Source organism: Rhipicephalus sanguineus, chromosome 2 (assembly GCF_013339695.2).
Source record: "Rhipicephalus sanguineus isolate Rsan-2018 chromosome 2, BIME_Rsan_1.4, whole genome shotgun sequence".
NCBI lineage: Eukaryota > Metazoa > Arthropoda > Arachnida > Ixodida > Ixodidae > Rhipicephalus > Rhipicephalus sanguineus.
In genome coordinates this window covers 140,557,346-140,584,982 of record NC_051177.1, presented here as the reverse complement: position 1 = coordinate 140,584,982, position 27,637 = coordinate 140,557,346, and the positions used below count along the sequence as shown (strand labels likewise).

General features: G+C 46.5%; 1 protein-coding gene across 1 annotated transcript in view; it reads right to left on the bottom strand.

The window, feature by feature from the left end:
- LOC119381913 (phospholipid-transporting ATPase ABCA3-like) overlaps positions 1–27,637 on the bottom strand; it is an 81,834-nt gene that overhangs the window by 17,643 nt on the left and 36,554 nt on the right. Inside the window, exons 8-14 of the mRNA XM_037649663.2 lie at positions 24,535–24,723; positions 15,701–15,885; positions 15,154–15,279; positions 11,891–12,008; positions 10,029–10,183; positions 7,621–7,776; positions 5,451–5,623 (exon numbers count right to left, since the gene is read on the bottom strand). Coding sequence (XP_037505591.2) covers positions 5,451–5,623; positions 7,621–7,776; positions 10,029–10,183; positions 11,891–12,008; positions 15,154–15,279; positions 15,701–15,885; positions 24,535–24,723 — 1,102 coding nt within the window. The remainder of the gene's footprint in view (positions 1–5,450; positions 5,624–7,620; positions 7,777–10,028; positions 10,184–11,890; positions 12,009–15,153; positions 15,280–15,700; positions 15,886–24,534; positions 24,724–27,637) is intronic.

Sequence of the window (27,637 nt, the reverse complement as noted above, 5' to 3'; positions counted from 1 at the left end):
CGCCAGATGTTTCTAAAGCAAAACGAAAAGACGCCAGCTGCTTAACGAAAGACGCCGGATGTTTCTCCTCTCCTACGGTCGTGTTCAAGGCCGGCTAGATAACTGAGGACGACGAAGTGGGAAGCTCGAGCAGCAACCACGATTTCTCTGAGGAATACGACGCTCGGGTCTTCGGTTCTTCGGACTTCAACGCCTGATGCTCACCACCCCTTCACGAAGCGGTTCTGCCAATCCGATCCCGCAACCCCTTGCTGCAGTGGATACTCCTGTCCACCGCTACAGTCGCCGACTGCAAGGCCTTAGTCCCGAGGCCATCCCTCTGGAGCTTCCCCAGCCAAGCCCTACATCAGGAGAAATGGCCACCGCCGGCGCTTCACAGGTGACTGTTGAGTAGCCATTGCGAGAAAGTTTGATGTTTAACATTTCTGACGTGTTTACCTTAGTGGGGCGAATTGCTCGTATTCACGGTTTCCCGATGATGCCCTCCGGAGCTTCGCCCCACTCATCATCATTCACCCCGTGGATATGCTGTATTTTTTATTTTCAGTGATCGGTGCTCGTAAAATTAAGTCGAGATTACAAAACATGTTCAAAGGGGTCGCCACCTGCTGCAATACAACTGTGGCATCTCTTTATCAGATTTTGCGTGACGTTCTTGACCATGGTTTCGGGAATGGAGATGCAAACTTGTATTATTTTTTTTAGATTACCTGACGTTGTGGTTGGTGCCTGGTATACCTGACTCTTGACGTACCCCCCCTCCCCCCCCAAAAAAATCAAGGAGGTTTAAATCTGGAGACCTTGCTGGCCAAGCAATGGGCCCGTGCCGTCCTATCCACTGCTGCGGGAAAACTTCATTCAGCCAAATGCACGCTTTGCTGCTTCCGTGCGCAGGAGCTACATCATGCTGATACCAGATATCTTTAATCCTAGCCAGTGGAACTTCGCACAGAAAATTTTGAAGTGGTCCATCCAAGATATCGTTGACATCTCGTTCGCCTGTAAGTGTGCTGTCGAAGAAGACAGGTCCGATTATAGTACCACCGTAAACGCCACACCACACATTGAAAGACCACTGATATTGGTGACGCGCCTGCCAAACCCAGTGAGGGTTCTCGTCACTCCAATAGTGAGCGTTGTGGATGTTCACTTGAGCATTGCGCGAGAAGTTAGCTTCGTCGGCCCAAAGTACCTTGTTAACGAAGCCTGGGTCTTCTTCTGTCTTGATTAGGATCCAGTTTGCAAAGCCTGTGCGATTCTGGAAGTCGCGAGGCTCCAATGCTTGGTGCAGCTGCAGGTGGAAGGGATGAAGTTGTCTCTTCTTTAGTATTCTCCACACCGAACATTTCGAGACACCAGCTTCAGCACCCACACTATGGACACTTGCCTGGGGGTCTGCAGAAAACTTGGACAGGATATCCCTCTCCACTTCCTCGCCCAAAACTGAAGATTTGTGCCGTTTCGTGGTAAATGTCCCATTCTCTTTCAGCGTGTCAAGTACGCACAACGAACATTGAGCTTGGCCGCGTACCTGGATGCAAGCGTTGAAACAGCTTAACTGCCTGCCTTCTGTGTCCGCTTGATGCACCTAGGGCCAGAACCATATCAGCTCGTTGCTAATTCGAGTACGGCACGTCAGCTGCTTACACAGATTAAAACAATCTAACGTTGCTGTCCAGAACACGAAGGGTTACGGGTGTCTGAGGAGCACCTGAAGAATGACAACTCGTCAGGAATGGTTCGCACGACGCAGACGCTTTGTGGGGTCTCTTTTTGTTCAAATTGCGAAATTTCAGCAGCCGTCGAGGCCTTTCATCGTTCTGTCGCGTTGCGCCCTTTCTGCATGAATCAGAATCAAAGTGTTGTTGTTTTTCCTCGCAGTCGTAACTGCTTTATCACCACGGTAGCGCTCGGCCAGCAGCGTGCATTTGCACCGTCATTCAACGAAAGACGGACGCCCAAACATCGGCCACTTTCAAAGCACCCTGTCGCTTCCCCTTGGCAGCCGCAGGCGACCTCGTTCACCGGTTGCACGCTTGAGAGCAGCACTATAGCAGTGCGCTCGCGGTCGATCACGTGGCCTCTTTTCAAATTTCGCGGGCTTTCTTTACAACGCGGAAAAAATAACACCACGAGACGTATCGTACTGGAAACAATTCAGTCCGTGGTTTCCAAAAGTGCTCTACAGCTCAGTGTTCATATTTTAGGTTTTCAGCCAATAATTAAAAAGTTAAGTAATTAAATTAGTTTAGGGGAAAATAAAAAATACAGCATATCCACGGGGTGAATGATGAGTGGGGCGAAGCTCCGGAGGGCATCATCGGTAAACCGTGAATACGAGTAATTCGCCCCACTAAAGTAAACACGTGAGAAATGTAAAACATCAAACTTTCTCGCATCGGCGGCTCAACAGTCACCTGTGAAGCGCCGGCGGTGGCCATTTCTCCTGATGTAGGGCTTGGCTGGAGAAGTTCCCGAGGGATGGCCTCGGGACTAAGGCCTCGCAGTCGGCGACTGTAGCGGTGGACAGGAGTATCCACTACGGGAATGGGTTGCGGGATCGGACTGGCAGAACCGCTTCGTGAAGGGGTGGTGAGCATCAGGCGTTGAAGTCCGAAGAACCGAAGACCCGAGCGTCGTATTCCTCGGAGAAATCGTGGTTGCTGCTCGAGCTTCCCACGTCGTCGTCCTCAGTTTTCTAGCCGGCCTTGAACACGTCCGAAGAACCGAAGACCCGAGCGTCGTTTTCCTCAGAGAAATCGTGGTTGCTGCTCGAGCTTCCCACTTCGTCGTCCTCAGTTATCTAGCCGGCCTTGAGCCGTGTTTTCATCATACACAAGTACCGCCATCTAGCGGACACTCCACGAACTAACCATATATAAGTACCGCCATCTAGCGGACACTCCACGAACTAAACGAGAGGTGGCTACTACATACATCGGCGACGCACGACCCCCGGCTTAAGGAGCATGGCCCCTAAAATAGCCTGAGTATTTATAGGCTAGTGCGAGTAGTATACGCTTGGTCCAATTTGCCTCTGAAGTGCCTTTCATTTGCAAAATCTTGGCTCAAGTTATGTGGGACAACCTGTATATAGTTTCGGTCCTTTAAGGTGGGGTGAGACTTCGTTTTGTCAAGAAAATCGATTTTGAAATTTTGCAATCATATTACAGACAATTTCTTTGTCTTTCAGAAATTATATCACTCTTGGGTATTCGCGGTTTGAAGAATAATTTCTTGCCTTTTTTCTTCGACACGTTGACAGCAAAAGAAGGTGTACCTCGACGTGTTCTCTTCGTTTCGGATACTTGCAGGAAGTGAATGCTGTCAAGTTTTTGATGAGAAACTCCGGTTTTGGTATGAGCATGGAAATTTTTCTTTTGTGTAGTATAGCGATAATGGCACTTCAAAAGACTACAGCTCCGGGAATTTTAAAGACGATCGTCTTTCTTGGGGAACTTAAACGCAGAAATTTTGGTCTGTCCGTCTTTCTGTCCCTCACCCGATTGGTGGTGGCTAGGTTCATACTTGTGTACATTGTCGATCAAAAAGCAAACATTACGCATATCTGAGGTACAACATCACTACATAAGTATTAGGTGGTGTGTTCCTTTACTAGGAAATACATAGATACGTAATTCTAAACACCATAGTTTCTTAAGCTGCGCTGAAAATGCGGCTGCGCTGAAAACGCGGCGCTATGCACGCCGACGAAAGCCCTCTGCAACGGAGAAAGGAAAGAACTTTCCTTCCTCCGTGCCCTCTGCACAAGCTCATGTTTCCCCACGTATTGCCAGATGGCGTCCATATCTCAGACTCACGCAGCGCCTCCTCTATCGTCTTTCGACGACATTTGCAGCGAAGCACACAGATACGTGGCGAACTTTTTGATATGTTTTCAAAGACTTTCTTGGTCTTTTACCCAAAAGAACCGTTTCGGAGGTTTGTATCCCTTTTCCTCGAGAACTATGAGGCATAAGCAAAGAAATATTCTTGTGAGTGTTAAGTCGTGGCACTTACATAAGTTGAACAAGAATGAATAGCCTAGGTGCAATATTTTTTATGATAAGAAATCCTTCATAAGTGGCAATTTTCACGCATCGACAAACGTAAAAAAACATAACAAATGTAGTTTTTCTTGCACACGCATCAATATAGTTTCGCTTCTGTAAAACGTTTAATTCTACCTTTTTTACAAAATTGAAATACTCCACCAATGGTAGATTTTAAGGAAAATGTGTAAACGCAGAAAAACTAAAAACTAAATAAAATAAAACACTGAATAAAATAAAAAAAATAATTGTGAGCTTTGGTGCAAGCTGCGTCTACCTTCCTTGCAAAAATGATTTGCAACATTCCTTGCAAATTTTATAGCCATAGTTTTATTCCACTGCTGTAAAGCCAAATTTCGAAACTCATTTTGAAAGTCTAACCCCAGCGTAAGGCAACACTGAGGGGAGCGTAGGCGAAAGCCTATGCTCTCACCAGACAGTGTTGAACATTTTAGAGTAAAATGTTTTAGAGCACGGAACCCCCGCCCATATTCACTAAGGCCTCTCTCACTATCTAATTGTTTTTACAAAAAAAAAAAGAGAAACAAAACAGAAGCCAATCACTATCAGTAGACATATTAGTGAAGCCGACTGACCAAACGGCAAGACGAATTCGCTAATGCAAAGCATTGTGAATATGGCCCGAGGGACTGTATTCGCAGAGTGTTTACAGAGTAACCTGGTCCGTCGCCTTCGCTTGGCTTCGAGTGCATTGGCTCGAATGAGAAGGTACCAGTGTAGTAACTTTCAGTGAATGCAGCACCAGAGGCGCTGTATAACTCTGTCTGAACTTGGCGCAATAACTCATGTGCGGAAGTTACGCTCTTGTGTAGGTTTCTCTTGAGTGCCGCAGAAGGTTGTCTGCGAGTGTCTCCGTAGTCGAATAAGCTGCGGTACAGGAGGCTTATAAAAAATTCTGAAGTGGAAATTATGTCCCGAAAGTGAAGCCAGACCTCCGCCATCTTGCCATGGGCACGATGAAACGATAGTTTGCAGTAAAGAAAAAAATAGCAACTCCCTCCCTCACATTTTTCCGGATGGATGCTGCTCAGCATGTCTGTCTTCCTGGTTACCTTCTGGAAACCTCGAAAACTTGGCAAATTTCATTAGGAGATCACGCTACCAATACTCGACCGAATGCATTACTAAAATCGGGAACAGAGATTTCTCATTTCATAGTTAACCTACCATTTACGTTAGCAGAAGAGAAACGCTATCTTTGCCAGAGAATCACACGGAATGGTTATGGTCTTTAGATAAAGTATGCGGAAATGCTGACTTGACATTTTCTGCTGAGAAGTTGCGAGCGCTTTCCCTCCAGCACTTTTTAAAGCCTCCTCGGTTGCGGTTATGCTCGCCGCGTCCTCGTTCCCTTCGCACATATCGCTGCAGTAGTACCTTATCCGTCCGTTGGCCATGATTGCAACCCGGTCGCCCAGCACGTCCGCCTCGTCCAAGTGCTGTGTTGTGAGCAGGACACAGGTGGTGCGCCGCAAATGAAGCAACAGCTCCCAAATTTCGCGCCGTCCGTCCGAGTCCATGTTGGTGGTTGGCTCGTCCAAGATGACCACCTGCGTTTCGCGCATCTAGATATATCCTTCGAAACAATGCCAGCTTTTCATACCAATGACGAGCTGGAGCTCGTGCCCACTAGAAATAATAATTTTACGACATTAATTCCTTCTTCGCGACACGCTCACACGCACTGTTTTACACTAGATATCGATCCCTGCTAGCTCGATGTCGGTAAAAATATATTGCGCCACACGAAATTTATTAAGGCGAAAGTGAAATTTGGGCGAAAATTGACCGTCGGCGGCGGCGCCGTCAGCGTCCCGCGGCGTCGGCGTCAACACGAGTGATGCAAAAACTCCCTCGATGACATCACCACGTGACGCCATCGTCACGTAAGAGATCGCCAAAATTTGTGACCTCGCAATGACGTCCCATAACGTGACGCCATATGATGTTATCACAGGACATCGTCGCTTGGCCAAAGGTGGGCCGATCGCGGAGGCAGTGCATAACCAGGTGAGGTGCAGAAAGCTTTCGGAGGGGGACGGGGGAGGATCCATGTATAAGAAAAAGACGAAGAATACATAAGGGACCCTATGAGTTTTTTCAACGATAGTTCTTCGCGTAGCCATTGAGATGTTGGAAGTCATTGGTATGGCGTCTATCAAAATGCACTCATTCATGAGATAGCGCTCACAGAACGACCGATTACAGAGACTTGGCTTTCTTTTTCGTAATTCATGCTAACTTAAACACAGTTTGTCCTTTACCGTTTTATTACACTTTCGTCCCTAAAATCTGTTATGCAGTTAAGTAAATGTAGTACGCCTACGCATTTAAACAAAAGGACTACCACTGTGTGAAAGCCACACCAAGGAGAAAAAAAAAGGCTTTACATGTCTTGCCCCCGTAAAAAGTAATCTGGAGACCTGTGCTACGGCGCACCTCACGATCATATTGTGGTTTTGGCACGTAAAACCCCACACACTATTATAGTTCTTAAAATATACGCGAATGATATTCAGGGAGCCGCGTGGTCCCAACGACGCCGCCGTTGCAGTCTCTTCGCTCCTGCAACTTCTGCTTCGACTGAGGTCAGCTTTATACATCAATCAAGGTAACATAAATGATGCGTAAGCTGTGGAGATTCCGTGATTTTTGTGTGGAATACGTTGCGGCTAGAGTGTTCAGACCATTCGCACTTGCTTCGAATTAACATTATCGAAGAAGGCATAACCTGGGCTGGTATTCACGACATCGTCTCGCTAAAACACCCTTTTTAAGAAGTTCATTTAAATGTATGGGTTGGCTGCGTACGTTATGTCAATGCTTTATCACTGAAACCTTGTAGCATAAACTCATACAGTAGAGCCTCGTTGATACGTTCCCGTTTCGTACGATTTCCCGTTGCCAACGCTCGCGATATCGTTATCTAGCGAAACTATACGCGACTTTTTAGTGAATTCGGATTGGACGTTTTCCCGGTACTATCGAAAGTGGCTGGAAATGTTAATCTTATTCTGCGGTAAATCTCTTAATAGCGTATCGATCGTGTTCCGGCTATCTGTATGCTAGCTTTTTGCAGCACATAGCAACCTACATCAGTTTCAAAACCAAGCGTCGGCAAACTGGTTTCGATTCGCAAAGAACATTTTTACGCAAGAATTGTACGTAAGAGAAAATTCCAGCCTGTCCTGATGCTTGTCATTCCAGAGCGAATAATAGTTATTGGGCTTTTCCGTCCCAAAACCACGATATTATTATGAGAGACACCGTAATGGAGGGCTTCGAAAATTTCGACTACTTGGTGTTCTTTAACGTACGCCTAAATCTAATAAGCGCAAGAGCGTTTTCTCATTGGGCCTCCATCGAAAATCGGCCGCCGATGCCGGGATTCGATCCAGCGACCTTCGGGTCGGCAGTAAGTACTATAACCGCGACACCACCGCGGCGGGTTATTTCAGAGCGAATGCGGCCGACATATTTAGATCACTCACGATCACGAAGATTCGTTAGTTCGACTCCTGCAGCGAGTTGTGCATTGCGAACAAACCTTGGGCCTTCCCACGATGGCTAACGCTGTGCAGAGGCGGCGCTGTAGGCCAGGCGAGAGGTTGACGGCGAGTACGGTGCGATGCTCGTACAGGCTTGTGTCCTGCAATAAGTTGAACACCTCCTGCCGTGCTTTATTCAGGGGAACACCCTTTACCTGCGAGAAGGTATACGCTCAAGGTGACGAGCCTGGAAAGCGGCGCTCGAATAATGCCGAACTAAGGCGAGCAGCGACAGTGAGAGCGTATACACGTATCTTCTGAGCTCATTAATAATCTCTATTTCACGATGCTGACACACTTCCGTATGCGTGCCATTTACACCGTCAAATCTCGATGCAGCATGAAATAAAGCAACGGTGACTCCATGTATAGTGCATTAAAGGGGCCCTGCAACACTTACCCAAGTAATAATCGAAAGACCTCACTATCGGAATTTACTGCCTCAGGAATTGAACTGCCGCAACAGTTCTTGGGAATCCGTTAAGTACATGTGAAGTTACAGGGATATGTCGCACGCTCTGAGCGCTTTCTCTTTCCTGTTATCCCAGCGAGCGCACTGAAAGCCACACAAAGGTGGGACGGCAGGAGGGCGAGAAGCTACGTCCGTACGTGAGCGCGCGTCATGACGTAGAGCCCTTTTCCCGTTTTCTTCGAAAGCGCGGTGCGCTGGCGTGCTTCTGTTGTGTAGTTCTAGCACTGTAGAGCGCGGCGCGGGCGCTTGACGCACACCGCGATGACCGCGGTAACTGACGATGCCCATATCAGCCAATACTGATGCCCACGTGCTTTTGGGTGTTTGGCGCATTTGATTTTGCGTATATGGAATTTGTCGAGAGAAGTGCGAGCGATTTCTAGCTGACTATGGAATTTAACTGTAAGTTCCATGCCGCGTGCTGCGCTGCGATGTTTGGCTCACATTCGAGGGAGCCTCGATTACCAATCGGCAGGTTTTTCTGACTATGTTCAAACTGTGTTGCAGGACCACTTTAAAGGAGCACTCAAGGAGCTCTAAGTCACCGTGAAGCGAGTGGAGCATTTTCCGAAAAGAAATTTTGCGCCCATTTAGCGCTAAAGGGCTGAACGTTAGCGGCTAAAACTAACAAAGTTCTCTTTTCATAATGCCGCGCCGAATTCCGAAGCCCATATCTCCGATACATGAGCCGGGACGCTGAACATTTTTTCATTACAATACTGTATACATCTCCAATGCTAGCACGCTGAAAATAATGGCTATACACGCGTTGTACTTCGCAGCACTCATAAGTGCTTGACATCATCCGACGGCGCCGACGGTTAACCAATATTTTACGCCACGGGAAGCTTTCGATGCGATTACTAGGTTTTTAAGGAAAACGTGGAACAGACAGTATAGTCTCCTTTTTTATGGTTTTTGCCTTTGTGATAAAGCTTCATGCCTGCTCGTGGCGGTGGATTGCTGTTGTCTCGGCCGCTTCATAGGAGAACGACCACTTCACTTAATTTTGGACGATGTTTTATTCGAAATCATATTTTGTTTAAGACTGCAGTAGTAAACAATGCGCTCTTTACTCAACGCGTCGAAACGCCGAACGTGAATGCGCTTCTTCACGGAGGGTTCCGTACATTGTATTATGCTTATGCGTAGAACACGAGCGCTGTTGCATTCCGTTCCCACTGAACGCTGCTGCGGGTATTCGCAGCTACACACTATACGGGGAGCCGGGCGCGATGTTGCTCTAATCAGTGTGACGTCATGGCTATAGACGCTATAGAGCACCGCGGGAGTTTCGCTGGTGAAGGGTCGAACGCTGGACGATAATCTACACCGATTATGCACCACCTCTGAAGTACACGTTGACATGTTCATATAGACTTGGTCAAAGGCGTAACGTCTGGCCACCTGATGGCCTAGTCGGCACTTGCTATAAGGCATGAACGCCGCTAAGAAGAATTGCATGAAAGAAACACATACATGGAAAACCGGGCGGCTGTAGTCGCGTTAGTGTTTCCTGAAATTGGTTTTCTACCTGTCCAAGCAATTTAAGCAACAACTTCTTGAGCAGGACTCCCAAGACATTTCCCACAGTGCTGTTTACCTTTGCTCAGATGCTTCCTTTGATGATATACACAAAAACGCAACTGTCTGACACCTGGTTCTAAGCGCAGTTTTACGTTCTTTGAGAGGGTGGTACCAAAAGCTTCGTGGATTAGTGCTGAAGCAGTATTTTTGCTATAGGGCTTGTTTCATATGCTTCTCATCGCTCACATGCGTCCTTGTTAGGCTGTCCTACGTTTATCGAGTTGATTCAATACTTCAAACGCACCATAACAAAGGAGTTAATAAAGAAAACTCAATAGGAATGTTTTAGCGGTCGCTTTCTTCAACCTCAGAGCAACAAGTCCGCGAAGAGGAATTGTCGATGCTTACTATAGCGAAAAACATGACGTGCTCTTCGACGGTCAGGTCCTCGAAGAACACGTTGTACTGGGCACAGTACCCCATGCTTCGACGGGCGTCGCGGGTGCAGGTCATGATGTCGTAGCCATTCACCAGCACCTCTCCAGAGCTCGAGGGCAGGAAGCCTGCGCAAAATGGCGGCAGCAAAATCATCGCAAGGAGTTCGCTAAAGAAACAAGAATTACACGTATTCCAAGGCCCTGGAGCGGTAACATTCAATCCTACGACGTTCCTTGGAGCTAAATTCATTGTGTGTCTTGGTTGCGAATACTCTGAAAGAGTACCCTTCGCTTAACAGACTTTAAAGAGCGCTGTTCACCATGACTGACCTATAGAGAGAATTGACAGCATTACTCGAGCTGCAATTTTGTCTAAACTATTTCACCTATTTTCGTTCAACAGTCACTCCGAAGCACAAATTGCATCATCCTCTACAGTACGCTCCTTCATACACACAACGAAAAAAGATGAGCTGTTACCTCTTTTCGTGAGGGCTGAGATGCCACGTATATAGCTATCGTATACACACTAACTCCCTTTCGGAGAGTCGTGCCTCTCCGGGCTCTCCGACGAGAGTATAATGGTCTTCAAATAGGGGCGTAGCGAGAAATTTTTTTGGGGGGGGGGGAGAGTTTCAACCATACTTCATGTATGTTCCTGCGCGCGTTTGTATGTGCGCGTGTATCATAGGTCGCCAAAAAATGTGGAGCTCACTCAGACTCACTCATGAAATATATTTTGCCTTTAGAGCTCACTCGGAATCAGACTCAGCAAAATTTTCCTCAACCGGACTCACTCGGACTCACACTCACTAAAAATTTTTCTTAGCTGGACTCAATCGGACTCAAACTCGCCAAAATATTACTCACTCGGACTCACTCAAACTCATACCCACGGCTATATCTGAGTCTGAGTGAGTTCACTCGTGAGTCCGTGAATGCATAATTAGCTTTTTCAACCATGGTGTCACCGCCAATATGTCGCATAAATGGTGGTCTACTCGGCGCCTTTTGATCTCGTACCTTCAAATATGAGTTATCAGTGTTTACAATCTAGTAAAGACATTATGGAAAGAGATGATTCATACGAGATATTTTTATGAAGAACTACCTGTGAAAGAGATTGCGGGGGGGAGAGGGGGAGGTAGTAACCTGCCCCACCCTTCGCTCAGTAACTCACGCCTCTGATCAATAAATATTGAGCTGGCATATAACACTAGTGTTTTGAAGTGTGTGTGATCGCAGGGAGTATAAACGTGAGCCGACATAAGACTAATATTAATGCTGAAGTTGTTTAGATAGAACCATAGTGCTGAGCTCACTCAGACTCACTCAATAAATGTATTTTGCGCTTAGGGCTCATTAGGACTCAGACTCACTGAAATTTTCCTCAACCGGACTCACTCGGACTCAGACTCACTAAAATTTTTCATAACCGGACTCACTCGGACTGAGTCCCGTTACTCACCCGGACTCAATCAGACTCAGACTCACGGCTCGATCTGAGTCTGAGTGAGTTTGAGTGAGTCGACTCATGAGCGAGTTTGCTGACCTATGGCGTGTATATATATACAAGCAAAATTGAAAAATTTCTTTTCAAGACAGGGGCTACGCCCCTGTCTTCAAAAGAAGGTTAACGTACATCTTAAAGAGTGTTATACATTCGGTCAGACAGGGCTCACCAAAAAGGGTAACAGACAATCTTTTTTTTCATAGAGTGCACCTGTATCGCACGGGCAACTACAATATCACTAGTCTGTCTCAACGAAGGTGCGCACGCAACGTCTAGCCGCTGACAGTGCGTCGTCATACGGCTTTATGACGTATACTGACCGGTGACCATGTTGAGAAGCGTCGACTTGCCCGCACCGTTATGTCCCAGAAGCACCGTTATCTGGTTGTCGAAAATGCGCAGGCAGACATCGTCGACAGCCACGACGCCGTCGTAGTCCTGCGTTTGTGAGCACCAAACTCTGGGTCCACCAAAATGGTCATCACCCGCTACCGCCCATAGGGGCTTGAAATATGCAGTGCATGTGGCAACCTAAGGGAGCCATCACCTGTACCATTCAAACGGCGTATTAGGCTGAATACAATTTCTTGATCGAATAGGAAAACACGCCTTGTGTAGACAGCCCTATTCTGTAACAGTTTAGTGACGGCCATAGGGCAAATGGGCGCTACCCCGAAAACTAACGCTTTATGACGCGTATACATCAGTAAGAGAGGCTTAATTCCTCACGGTCATAATGTGCCAAATGGAGTGATGCTCCACGGCTGCATGTGTTATGCAAAAGCTAGTACATACTCACATTACGTGCGGACAATGCATTAATTTGACCACTATCCCCCATGTCGCTAATAGAACGTCTTGGTTCTACAACCTTGTTTCACTTAATTGTTACGAGGTGAAAAGCTATATTTTGCCGAGTGGCATACGTAACTGTTCCACGCAGTGCACAACAAGCGACGTAGTAACCGAATACTGTATGGCTAGATTTCATTTTATCCTAAGAACGTAGAATGCCTGAAACAGCGGTATTTTCTAAATCTGGATTTCGTATGCTCTTTCTAAGAAATATTATAATAGGAACGAAAAAAAAGGTTGATAAAGCAGCAAAAAGCACAAAGTATATTTCATGTACTCTTCTCGACGCAGTTTCATTTCACCCGCACAAAATGACGGACATCACTGCTGGTGGGGAAGCAAGGGCACGCAATCAGCAGTCGTTTGCCTTAAAGTTCCTTATAACATCAACGGTGCCGTTAAAGGGACCGACAACTGCCCAGAATATGAAATGAGTTGACTCCACTGATGTAAAGATTGTCCGTCGCACTGACTCAAACCACCCTGTTTTTTTCGTGAGAGATGGATTTATATTTTTATTTCTTAATTGAAAGTCGCGAAAAATGACCTGTGGCGCCTCTGGCGGCAAAAACATGAATGAACCGATGAAGACTGCCACGTGACCGTTGATTACTGTGCGCGGTCGACGATTTTTTTGTTAGTATTGAAATATTGTTCGTTTCTTTATATTAAAAGGTACTACTCCATAATAATGTACATATAGGCCTGTGTTAGTAGTATGCAATAAAGTGGCGCTGCCTTCGCGTGACGTAATTCCCATGCTCGTCAGCGCGTCTTGAGCAACTTTTCAGCGTGCTCATGCAACCGCGCACGCAGTTTCCGGGTCGCTAAGATTTTGGAGCGACATAGTTTTGCAACCTACACTTCGTCTCAGAAACGACGCGCGCTGCTACTCGGTGCGGCCGTGCATATGCACAGTTACGTTTTCAATTACTTGGCTTGGCTCGTGTATCGAGAGAGTAACGACTCCGGGACAAGCCATCCATGACACAAGCGCAGGCAACCTTGGGCGCAGGCGCACACAACGCTGTACAAATACCGGGAAGGTGTATAAAGCAACACATGTCATTGTAACAGTTTACTATTTTCAAAGATAGTTGGAAAGCTCAAAATAAAGGTGGTTAAGCATAGTTACAGTAACTCCTGCGAAAGCAGAACAACGACAGCTTTCACAAGGGCTAGCGGCATCGCTATCAATTCTCAGCGTTGCTGGAGCAAGCCTCCATGCGTGTTTGGAGCCTTTTAGATCGAAAACTACTGCTTATAAAATAACTACGTGCTTTTCGGATAAACCACTGCAGCTACAAACGCTACGAAGGGTGAGCTTCCTGTCGCACCGTAAAAAACTGTGTAGAGAAAAATCAGTTGTCGGTCCCTTTAAGTGAAAGGTCGACTGTCTGGTCTGGGGCGACTCGATAGTGCGGAAAAACTTCCAGTATTTCGTATATAGCGCATCGCTAATCGCCTTGCAGCTTTCTTCTTTCCCTGATAGCTCGAAATCGTGCCTCGACTGGCAGCCGTTGGGTAAACAGGCTACCCCATACGGCATTTCAATGGGCAAACAAATTCGCTACCGCGCACAAGAGATAGGCCGGAAAAATATCAAGACGCACATTGAACGATAACCGTAGGGTTAATGAAGAGGAAGTCGAACGTGGACGACGACAATAGACGAGGCGCGGAATTCGCAAGAGGTTTCTTTGGTAAGGGCTTTTTATTGCGATAGCAATTATATGAACAGTCTCGGCTGGTTTTTGCCGTCGCCGTCGCCGCCGTCATGCACCGTATATGTATAAGTATGTGTATATATATAAAAGTCCCAAAGAAAAATAATTCAGAAAAATGATTCCGAAGCGCTGAATCGAACCAGCGACCTGTCGCTCCGCAGCGCGTGGCGCTAAGCACTACGCCACAAAACGCAGATCCTTCAGGTAGCTAACGGCGAGCATTATATACACACCCATTACCGCAATACTCGGAGACGGCAGGCGCTTATAAGCGTTTCTTCATTACCAGCGAGATGGACCGAGGAGCGCAATTTAACGGGCGCATTTAAAAGTCGTCGGCCAGCTCGCTCGCTTCTGCTAATATTTGCACAGGGAGAACCTTGCCCTTCCGCTGTCTGCTCGCGCGGTAGTTGCTGCCGGGGGGCAGATGTTTCTGCAGCGTAGCAGCGCGTCCACCCCGGGCCACTTTTCTTGCTATCGCATTCATTGCTTCGCCCTTGCGGCGAAACTGTGACTTTTTTGTCATTGCTTGGCTGGCTTATATGGTCGGCTGGCCATTGGTCGGATGTCCCATATCAGGATTGGCTAAAACGTATTCTTACTAACATATTTTGCGCTAGACTGTTTTGTGTGCGTGTGCGCTTACGGGCTAAGGACACTAGAGCTTGTCCCTCTCTGTCGTCGGCGACGAACATTTGCACGGTAAACCTGCAGGCCCGATACAAATACAAGACTATTACGTAACAGCTGTTCGTTAGACGAAATATCAACCAATCCTGACGCTGAGCATATAATTCATCGCTGGGCATATCATTCATTCATCGCGCGAAGCTATGTTCACGGCCACGCACTTTGCCATTACCGTCAGGTCAGCAGCTGGCCTCAAAATGAGCGCATATTTGCGGACACGCTCCTGAAAACTATCTCAACTGGTTGCTGCAAGCTGCGTGTTGTGTCGCCGTTTATGCTGGGCGCGAAGCTTTAGCGTTGACTGCCCATACCTTGCTGCTGCGGACGAGGTTGATGGTCACCGGTTGGTCCATTGGCTCATTTTGAAAGTTGTTCATCTCTCCCGGCGTCCTAGATGGCGGTGGTGCCGTCGTTATGGTCGGTATCCAGTAGCTCATCTGTCCCAAAAGTGACAAATATATAATATGAACTCGTTTCATCGGGAAAGGTGCAGTTATGCAAGCGAACGCCCTTGCATTGTAACGAGATGCTTATTATATTGTCGTGTAAATGCTAGATAGCACTTTAATCAAAGTGTTGACTGACATATACGATCACCCTTACTCACGGACTGATCGCATCTCTGGCGTTTGTGTCTCCACCCAGTACTTTGATTCAAGATGACTGAAATGCGTCAAATAGAATCAGAGTGGAACAGCTACAATATACGTCGCGCCACTTCGCCTCGATACAGCAGTCTAAGGCAAAGGTATTGCAAGCGCGCGTCTGAGGCGCACTGCTCCTGCATTTCTAACATTCTATGAGGACAGCGCACGGCACTTTAATAACGCATTCACCCGACGCGAGCACAGCCCTCACCTTAAACGGAAACAGGTAGGACTTTGGGATGCCTGGACCGAAGGAGATGACGTTGTCCAAGTACCATATGAGGACGCCGAGAAAGCAATCGAACATGAAGCCCACGAAGACGATTTCCGCGAGAGTCACGTTGTCGGGCGTGGCGAAGCGGTCGTAGAAGTTCAGCCAGTTGGCACCATGGGGCACTGCGACAGCGTAGCATCGTATACCGTTATCAACAAATAGGCAAGCACTCTGCGCGGATGTGAGCAGGAACGATCTCGACGATGCTCTCTCTGTGTCCACTATATATGTTCGGTGAGCTAATGCAACCAGTGTTGTATGCGTTACCGATAAAAAAGTAACTAAATACGTTACTCGTTATGCTAAAGAAAAAGGAACGCGTTACCGCCCTACGTTACCCACAAAAAAAGTTAACGCATTACCGTTACCGTTACCGAAAAAAGGTAACGAACGTTACTTCTGGCGTTACTCCATAATCAGAAATTTTAATTAGCGCACATTCGCAGCTGGAACGTACAATAGCAACTTTGTAAAGCTCATATTTATATTTCACATAAAAGTTCTAGCCGAAACAACAATTTTACTTCAAGTACTGATTTAATTTTAACGAGAATAATTTGCACAAATGCGCTGTACCTTCGCAGTACTTCCTAAAGTTGCCTGTATAGTTACGCGTAATGGCTTCTGACTCTGTGGCACATTGGGAAGCTACTTTTTTTCGCAGTGGGACAGTCAAATAAAATTGATCGATTTCATCGTCAACGTTCTCCGCGAAGAAAACGTCACTGAACAACTTTGCAGTAATAATGACGGCGTGCTTTTACTTACAAAATAAAGGCGCAAAATTTTTAGCAGTAAATAAATGCTTAAATGGCATGATTCTAGGGCAAAGTATTTGCACGCACGGACATTTTTTTAAAGTGCGAAGCATTTCTTGGCGAACTACAGGCACTTTGGCCGTTTATATCTATCTATCTATCTATCTATCTATCTATCTATCTATCTATCTATCTATCTATCTATCTATCTATCTATCTATCTATCTATCTATCTATCTATCTATCTATCTATCTATCTATCTATCTATCTATCTATCTATCTATCTATCTATCTATCTATCTATCTATCTATCTATCTATCTATCTATCTATCTATCTATCTATCTATCTATCTATCTATCTATCTATCTATCTATCTATCTATCTATCTATCTATCTATCTATCTATCTATCTATCTATCTATCTATCTCCCCTCCCCTACGACGTCCCTCGCAATGATATCGTGGTTTTGGCACATAAAAGCCCGAAAATTATTAGTATTACGAGATGTGCCGTGCGGTCTCGCACCGATTCTAATAAGCTATGAGATATAGGCTTGGCGGGATGACCACATGAACGATGTATACATTCACACTCGCGGACGAACGAACGCCTAATAAGTTGATTTCTCCGTTATGGTTTCTCCGGATGGCGTCGCGTGGAGGTCTTAGAATAACAGAGAGCTGAGCTAGTTGTTAAGCCTTCATTCTAAAAAGACAGGGCGCGCAAACACGGACACAAGAAAGAAGTCAGGACGTATTGTGGTGTCCTGACTTTTTTCTTGTGTCCGTGTTTGCACACCCCGTCTTTTTAGAGTGAAGGTTTTGTTTCAGGTGCCCGAGGGTAGGTAATGGATTTGTGGTATCACTGAGTGTCAACCCAAAAAAGATATTAAGGTAATGCGGATGCACAGCCGTCATTATTATTAAAGGGAACACGCGAGCGCGTAGCAAATAGCCTCGTACCGCATATGTGGCGCGGTGCCATGGCGAAATGTGAAAATAAAAGGAGATGGTGGTATCATTCATTCTACTGCATACACTCCCGTCACGAATGTGTTTGTCTTTATTTTACGCGTTCTTTTTGATATCCGTCTTTTGTTGGGACATTTCGAAGCATTTTTCCTATCACAGCTTCAGATTGTTGCTGTCACAACAGCATACAGTGGCAAAAAAGAACTGCAAGAATGGGTGCAGGCAATAAAACGAATGGCACCTCTCTCTCCATTTAAATCCACATTTCGCCACTGCGCAGCGCCATATGTGCGGTACGAGGCTATTTGCACCGCGCTAGCCTGTTCAGTTTCCTAAAAATGACGGCTGTACTCGTAGGTAGGCGTTAGCGATATGACGTTATGACTGCTGAGAGAGTAGTTGCAAGTTGAATCAGATTTTTTTGGGCAGAACGTCATTAGTTTTCATCTGTCACTTTTCACAGCCATGTGCTACCGCGAGCACCAGCGTTGTATGATTACGCCTGGATCATGTCGGAGATCGAGATTGTATGTGTGAGTCATAATTAGGTGGCAGTTCTGCATTCGTGGGCAAACAAAGGACTAGTAGATACAGCAGGCCGTAGATTATTAATATAGAAAAGTAATAGTAATGTACCGAGGACACTAATTTGCGCAACACTAGAAATGACGTCAGATAGGATCAGTGAGAACGTAGTAATAATTGTTGGGTTTTACGTCCGAAAATCACAATGAGATTATGAGGGACGCCGTAGTGGAGGGCTCTGGAAACTTTGAGTAACTGGTGTTCTTTAACTCCAGCATTTCGCCTCCATCAAAATGCGGCCTCCGCTGCCGGGATTCGATCCCGCGACCTTCGCGTCGGCAGTCGAGCCTCATAACCAGTATACTACCGTGGCGGGTATGGATGCCACATTGTTAGCATCACTTCAGTAAGAAAATGAAGCATCCAAGTCAAAATACTGCAAATGAATATACGTTGAGTGATGGTAGTTTAGCAGAGGGAATGTACGACATGGTGTAATGCCTCCCAGAAGTCCCCATTCGTGTCGCTAGTTTGAGTGTTATCGTGAATGTTTCCGAACAGATCATGGGTGAATTCTAACAGTTGGGTCTCGCGCAACAGGCCTGTTCTTGAAGCGTGTTGGTTAGAAAAAATAGACTTTTTTTTATAAATCTGCGGGATTATGGATGCAATCATGTGTTCAACTATTTTACAGTGGACGCTTTTGAAGGATATGGTTTGGTATAATTATTCAAGCTACTTTTCTTCTTACTTGAAGATAGGAGGAACCTAAAGTCGAGCGGAAGTGTAAAAATGCATAATGATTGGTTGAAGATATCTTACCGGATTAAACTAGAAAGTATACTTAATACGACGATTTTTGTATTTATACCATCGTGCTCCTGTGACTGAGGAAGCTATTGTACATCGCTGCTCGTTCCCGCAGGAATACACCAACGAGAGCTGCTTACACTTCGTTTCGATAAAAGCGACGCATGCAATACACTCAAGTACGATCTGAGCGCTATGATGTGCACAGCATAAGTGGCAGTCATTGGCGTATTCCTCCGGGGTGGAGCAGCGCTTGGCTATAGCTTGCTCAGTCATAGGAGTATATATATGTAACGTTTATTACATTGTTATAAAAGCGGATAGCTAACATTGCTGCCACAAGTTGCCCTCACATGATGCCTGTATAGCGCCTTTCCCAAAGGAGTTTGAAGCACAGAGTGTAGTCGACGTGCCTGGTAAGCACGCGATATGGCCATAATTACTGAATTTACACAAGACGTCGATCCACCTTGTAACGCTTGACTAGAAGCAGAAAATGCGGCACAGGAAGCTACTCCACCGTCTACTTGGCATAAAATCCACTCCAATGTTGCGTAGGATCAGTCGATTTTTTTACAATAGTCATTACGCCTTCCAGGGTAAGTCGACTGGGTATCTAGTTGAGGTCAGTGATAGTGGGAATGTTTGAGTTTTTTGCGTAAGTACAGACGTAAAATGAATTTGTTGAAGGCATCGGCGTATGCATTGTCCCGGTGGTTTTTCCTAACCTCATCCTGAGGTGCCGTGATAGCCGAAATTCACGCAGTTGAAATAAAAATGTTTTGGTCCCTCAGGTTCTTTATCTTTATGATGTCATTCAAGCGAGCAGTTATCAGAAAACACGTGCTTCTTCTGACCTACTCTTAGACAAATGCGTTTGACGCAAGGAAGGGAACTTGAGCTTATGTTGACTGCGATAAAATTGTACGAAAAGACAAATCGCGTAAAAAGCGCACTTATGGTACGTTGTAATGCAAAATCACGGGCAATCAGGTAACTGGCGTTGTAACATTATCATTGAACAGTACCAGGGACAGAGACAACGACTGCAGTTGAGAGCCGGCGCACTTTTCCGCTGTTTTCTTCTTTTCACAGTTTGCGTGCCTGGTTCGCTTTAACAGTAATATAAAAGTATTGCAACTCTCCTTAAGAAGCTGCAACGAATGTGATTAAGCTGCCGACAACTGCATCCGGAAATAGGCGCTCCGAAACGGATGAGAGCTGTCTCCATAATAACGCAAAACTGCTCCAAAAGCCGCGTGAATTCATAACTGAAAAAGTCAACTACTAAAGAAAAGAAAAGAAAAGAAAAATATTAACAAAATGGTATAGACGTTTCGCCACCTGTACAGGTGGCATCTTCAGCATACACTGGAACAAATGAGCGAAGATTGTCAAGTTCAATAATCACAATGTACGTCCTTGTAAACGACCGTTCGGGGAAAAACTCGTGAACAGAAAAACTCAGTGAACAGAAAGGTGTGCTTGAGCGCTAGCGTTCAGACACCTAAGCGCCCGAGCAATTACAAGTCTCGACTAGCCCGTTCCCAATGTGATTGTCATGCAAAAGAAGAAAAACAGCGAAGTCTCTGACTTCCTCCCATGAGTGTACAATACAGCGGTCGCAGAACATGCCGTAATCCCGATACAAGGAAACATTACGAATTGCTGCGCGAGCAAGCATTGACAGATCTCGGCCGGACCATCGCTGGGCTTCGTGTGTTTTGTCCCTCCGGTATTCGGCCTTGTCCCTACCTCTGGCCCTGTGGGCATTCCAGGACTGAGGCCATCTACAGCTCCTGTTTTCTGTTTCAAGGACCGCGGGTTAATCACCGAGTGCAGCGTTATGTAGCGTCAACTTGTAGGACTCGCAGATGTTCGACGTTAGGCCTCCGTACTCTGTCTGCTTCTCCTGTGTCCAGTTGTGAGTAGTAATCGTGGAAAACTTTTCTCATTAGGGAGCCACCCGTCCGAGTTTCTTTTTCCCTTTGTCTGCGTAACTTTGTTACCACGAGCGACTTTGTGTGCAGTGAGCATATGAGGTCTTGTGAGTTCACCCTGAGAACATTTTCCAAGTGCCAGCGCAGTACCCAAGCCCCTCAGTGTTTCTGGATGTTTCTGGATTCGAGGATGACATTCGTCTCTAGAGCTTATTTTGGTGGACGTGGGGGACCAAGGTGGTTTTCTTTCGCGTCTTCAGGGAGATCTACAGAAAAATAACTGAACTTCTGTTCATCTCCACGGCCCTGACAGCTTATCAGTCACTGCCGTAAATAGCACAACCGGTAGTGCAGCGCACGTGTGCTGCCCAGGTTGTTGGTTCGGCTCCCACCATTGGCATGCTTCGGTTCCCACTTTGATTTCTTCTTTAGGTTATCAATTCTACATCTCACCTAAATCACACACACAAGAAACAGTGTGTTTTCCTTGTAACGATTAATATTCTTTGGCGTCAGATGGCAATGAATAACAAAAATCGTGCGCTTGGGCTACTCTTCTATATAGGTGAGCGGGCACATATATAGCGAAGCGTACACGAGAGGATTTATTTATTTATTTATTTATTTATTTATTTATTTATTTATTTATTTATTTATTTATTTATTTATTTATTTATTTATTTATTTATTTTATTGAACGCCACACGAACTTATAGGGCTTTAGAGAGCTTCTAAGGGAGATGAAGGTATTCGCGGATGACATGGCGAAGAATGTAAATTCTTAAACTCCTTCAAAGATTTATCATGCAGAGACATGCAGCCCGAGCTTATAGATGTGCGGAATTACGCTGTGAGACATCGCACGAAGAGAAATGAAGAGATGGTATAGCTTAACTCTAGTAAATTAATTACAGAACTTAAGGCCACAGTTCCTTGAATGCTACACTTGGGATCTCCCGGTATAACGAATCATCGAACATATTCTCAGACATTCATGAAAGTCATGGAACTTCATTACGATCCGGGCTTACTCTTATTGAACGGTGACGCGAATAAACGTGAAAGCGGAACAAAACACAGGCGAATATTATAATGTTCGCGCATACAGTTGGCAGCCTTGAAATATTTATCCGTTTTCTGCTCTTGTGCACAACAGTCAATTCTTGAATTCTCTAGTTCACCTTCTCGTAGTGGCCACTTTGCGCCGGATAAAAACAATGCTATCACTCGCAGCCAAGACACGCATTGCATATATTGGAAATTAGGCGAACGTTATTAGCACGGATTATATAGCGAAGTAATCTTTCCTTTAATCAGACTATATGCGTGACGCGAATAGTGCTCTCTATTCCAGAATGTAAGCGAACACCAATGATTGTGCTACAATCGACAATGCATGCATAGCTGGACCCGCTGGCCGTATTCTCAATGACCGACGACTCAAGCTCGCCGCTATCGTTGAACTTGTAGTGCTTGTTCTGCCAAGAACTATACATCGCCTAATAGTGAATTCCAGCTTACGCTTTGGTTATTGCCGTCTTGTAACGTCACTATTACTGCAGGACAGCATCGTCGCGAGAAGGAAACAGACATGAATGCGGCTTATTCAAAGGCGAATTCAGAAGGCGTGAGCTGACGCTTAAAACATGGCGACGGAAGCGCCAGCAGCAACCAGACTTCTTCCTCGTCGCCTCTTGCCTGCTAGTCCTGGTCTTCTTCACCGCGACTATGTGACAAGGCTTTACACACGCGCCAAATTTTAAGTCGAGAGCTTTAATTGCCTATGTTTTCATTGCCGTCTGAGAAACTGCGAGAGCGTAAGCGCTCGCAAAGGTCTCTTGTAAACTCTCGTAAGTTCTCGCAAGATCTCGCAAAACTCAGTCCGAAATTCCACGTGACCTTCTCCGAGTGGTCGCCAAAAATTGCTACGTTATCACACGACATCGTCGCTTCGTTAATGGTTGGTGGATTCCGTAGGCAGTGCAGAACCACGTGAGGTGCAGAAAGCTTTCGGGGGGTGGGACAGGGGAGGGGGAGGATTTATACAATAGGCTGAGAACAAAGAGAAGACGGCTTTCGCCGTTGCGTCGCGTATTGGCCGTTTGGCACGACGCAAAAGACATCGACTTTCAGGCTGCGAATTCGTTAGCAGAGAAAAAAAGGGCCGATCTCTCTCGCCGCGACGGTGAGCGGCGAGCGGCCAAGATGTTCGAAATTCTGTCGCTCTGTTCGCAGAACGAAGCGATTTTTTTGGTCGGGACCCGTCGAGCTGACGCCGAGCTGGCCGAGCCGTCAGAGGTGCGCCCACGAGTTTTGTTTTGGCTATGGCCGCTGTTGCGCAATTCGAAAAGAATTGAGATTGGAAGTGAACTTAAATGACAAAACACGCGTGTTCTTCGCTGCCGTCCATGAAAACTCAGCAATATCATAACGCACAGTCGTTTACATTACATTTCAAAATTATGCCTTGTTTGCCGCAAAGAACGGCAGCGAACAACCTTACGCGCCGCGACAGTCACGGAACAAGAATAATAATAGTACCATCTGGGGTTTAACGTCCTAAAACCACGATATGATTATGAGGGACGCCGTAGTCGAGGGCTCAGGAAATTTTGACCACCGGAGGTTCGTTAACGAGCACCTAAATCCAAGTATGTGCATGGGTCTAGAGCATTTTCCCCTCCATCGAAAACGCGGCCGTCGCGGCTGGCATTCGATCCCGCGACCTTCGAATCAGCATTCGAACGCCATAACCACTGAACAACCGTGGCGGGGCCAGAACAAAAATCGCAGCCCATACGCAGGCCGCGTGAAGCGAAACCGTCATTATAAGCGGTTGATCGAATAGAGCGAACAGAGCGATTTTTAGGGGCGAAGCTCCTTAAGGCGGCACCCGTTCGTCCCTCGTAGTCGTCGTCGTCGTAGTAGTAGCAGTAGTAGTAGTAGTAGTCGTAGTCCGTAACAAGTCTTACGCTTTGACCTCCAAGGTGGTGCCGGTTGGAGATTTTTCCTGTGCGTTGTTGAACAATAAAAAATTCGCAGCGTGCGCGTTAACTAAAAGCCGAATTCTTCTGTCTCTCATTCCCCATTAGCAGCCATTGGCATGTTCCAGTAGGAAACGTTAGTAGAAGCAGAAGTGTAAGTGTTAGCTAAAAGCCGACTTCTACTGTCTCTCATTCCCATTAGCAGCCACTATTTACCTCCAAGGTAGTGCCTGGTGAGATTTCTCCTGTGCGTGATTAAACAATAAAAATTTTGTTCAAAACGCCGTTGATTGACGAAATAAACCAACGAAAGACGCCAGATGTTTTGTAAAAGCAAAACGAAAGAGCGCCAGATGTTTCTAAAGCAAAACGAAAAGACGTCAGCTGCTTAACGAAAGACGCCAGATGTTTTCTAAAGCAATGGTGTTCTAAACAATGAAAATTCACAGCGTACATGTAAAATTGAAGTGAGCTGCAAGTCGTCATAACTCATCTAACCTTTAGTATAAACGCGCCCGATCTCACGTCGGTGATGATGTACTGGGCAGAATTCACGGAAGATTCACGGTTTACTGATGAACCTCCGCAGCTTCGCCCACTCATCATCATTCACTCCATGGATATGCTGTGATTTTTTTCCCGCTGCAATCGTAGCATGCGAAACAGCTTTAAGGCCAATGTGTAAGGTACCGTGTAATATTTTCTGTTCAAAAGCCCTGCCGATAGGTAGCGTTCTGACGCGTGGATCGATGTGTTCGTTCTTTCCAAACTAGACGTACCAAACTTCTCGAACCGCTCCAGCACTCGAAAGCTCCAGTGGAGGCTCATGCCGGGAAAGATGGAGGTGTACAACTTGTCGCTGCGGGCGATGTAGTAGTAACCCTGTCCCCCGGCGTGTTCCAGGAACAGGAACGGCACCACGCAGCTGCACGTCCAGTACAGCAGGGCACCCGCGACGGCAGAATGCGCTGCATTGCAGAGGCCGGTTGTCAGAGCCCTCTTCCAAGACATATAAACAAGATAGTCTTGCTTCAGGCAACACGAAAAGTCTTGTTACTTGATCATGGAGTGTGCAACACGCAACGGGACATAACAGCCCGTGTTCCAATCAGTTCACATGCGGACAGAAACTCAAGGCGGCCGACAAATCACCTCCGAGCCGCCAGCTTAGGCATTAGGCATATATATTACTTTCAGATTTATTGAAAATGCGGAACCTTGTGCTGATACATGCCGTGATATGGACGCTAATAATAATAATAATAATAATAATAATAATAATAATAATAATAATAATAATAATAAAAATATAATAACGACGCTGATGATGACCTCATGACTACTCAACGTTAAATTACATTTACAACCCTCCTGGCACAGTGCTTGTAGGGGGACGGCAAAGGCAGGACTTGCCAAGTAAGACTAACAATTCCTTGCTCTACCAAGAATAACATAACGAAAAATTCGTGACCTGAAGTAAATTCAGATCAGTGTATTATATGAGTCATACAACCTACGGTAATGCGGAGAAACCCGACAATGCTGCCAAACAATACATTTTAATTCTGAAAATTATGTCCAAAAACCGCGATATGATAATGAAACACTCCTTGGTGGGGAGGGCGTACTCTGGATGAATTTTAACCGCCTAGCTGGACCTCTTTAACGTGCGCCCATATCTAAGCACACGGTTATTTGCGTTTTGACGCTACCGACAGACGGCCGCTTGGACGGGAACCAAACCCACGCTCTCCATCTTAGCATCGCGACGCCGTAGCCGCTAGGCTACACAACAAAAAGGCAAGCCGATTAGTCTTTTAAGTTTCTGATAGCTTTCACAGTGCATCTTTGATCAACAGGCAAACTATTCGCAATGCCCATAGACTGTCGCGCCGCCAAGCGGAATTCAGGAGCGTCCTCTCGAGGAGGGTTAGTAGACGACCAAATGGCACCACTACGCAGTCGCTTCCTTGTTCGGCTGTACTAGCCTCAGTGTTAACGCAGTTGGCAAGAAAGGAACACTACAACTTTGCATGTTCCCTGCATCAGTGAACAAACCGGGCCCTCCGCGACACTAGAAATATGATTCGTTCTTGCGAGACACGAAGTTTTGGTGAAAATACGTGGCAACTCGCGCTTTCAATGCTAGCCCACAGCGTACACATACTATCAGCTTCGCGAGGCTTTCAGTAGCCACGTACGTTAGTTAAATGTTATCGTCTGACATATTCAGTTGAAGCTCACCCTGTTTTACTTGCATATAGCATTGGTCAGTGTTTCTTGTAGTGCATGAGTCCCGTAATACTGTACGCGGTAGGTCGCGCGGGCGCGCGATGTGCTCTTGTATAACTGAGCGATCTCAAGTTGGCGATACATTAAAATAGGGCATCTATCTTTTGTCAGCAAAGCGCTGTTACGAATCGCGCGAGCGACGTTTCAATCATTCGAGGACGCGTCTGCTCATCGCCTTTCGTGGAGCGAACGCTTTTCACGCCGTCCTTCGCCAGTGTGTTGGGTTTCATAGCCACCGCTGCGCCGCTTGTTTTTGTACGTTTGTTGATAGGTGGCAGCACACTGCAAGCGATTTGCTTGTTGACCGGTCTGAGAACAAAATGTTATGTTTTCCGCGCCCAGACGTCTTTCTAATTGTAAACGTGGTGACGCGTATGTGACGCGGAGTCGTCGAAGTCGTTCGGCGGAGGAAATTCTTCAGATTGCTTTCAGCAGTGATGTTGAAAGAAACCACCTTGACGACGATAGTGTCGCAGAAGTCTGTTGCCAGACTGAGAAGCGCGAAGCGGCTCGTGGGTCGCACCCCAGTGACACGGGCACACCACGGACGCTGGCAAAATACTGAGGAGGGCGAAGCGGCTCGTGGGTTACGTGCGCCCCAATGACACGGGCACACCACGGACGCTGGCAAAATACTGAGAAGGGCGAAGCGGCTCGTGGGTTACGTCCGCCCCAGTGACACGGGCATACCACGGACTTCTGCGACACCAAACAGAACCCTGCCGGATTTTTCACTGGACGTATAAGACTGTGAAAGCATCGAGAGTGACAGCGACGATTAACAATCAGCTACTGGCTCACGAGGAGCGAGTTGCACTTCACGTCCGCTCGTGCGTTAATGTTCCTTCACGCTAGTAAGTCACTTTGTATTTAATGTATAATATCCTTGAGCGAAATCAAAATAAAAGCATAGTTCCTCTTGTGCATTGCATGTATCACGATTGTGGATATTATGGAGCGCCGCATGCCGCCAACACGCTCGAGCTCTACCAGCGAAGCAAAATGGTTAGATGGAACGTGCAGTCACGGCCACAATCCACGCCTCTCGGCTAACTTCTTCGACGTTGCGAAAAGTATACGTGTGCATTCTTTTCAATATTCATGTGTCGATCGTGCTGATCGAACCTGCAACATGCGAATGAAGTGAATTGCACACGGCTGGAGTCTCAACATGGCTGCGACACATGCGCTACTAAATGGGATGTTAAACAGGGGCGTAGCCAGGGGGGGGGGGAGGTGGGGTTGGGGGTTGAACCCCCCCCCCCCCCCGAAATTTTTCAGTTTTGCTTGCGTATATATATACACGCGCACATACAAACGCACGCACGAACATACATAAAGTATGGCTGAACCCCCCCTGAAAAAAAATTCTGGCTACGCCCCTGATGTTAAATGCTTGTGTTCCGTTGAAGATGTAACTCCGCGTTCCCGACTGCGCAAGTAATGACGACGGCGTATTATGTTTGCAAACCATCACCACGTTAAACGTGTGGTCCCGTGCAGCGGCGATGGCGCTACTCGCTGGCGGCCTACTAGTACTGCCGCAAATCCGTCAGGCAGGCTCGGTACGTACTATCTCGGAGTGCCGTT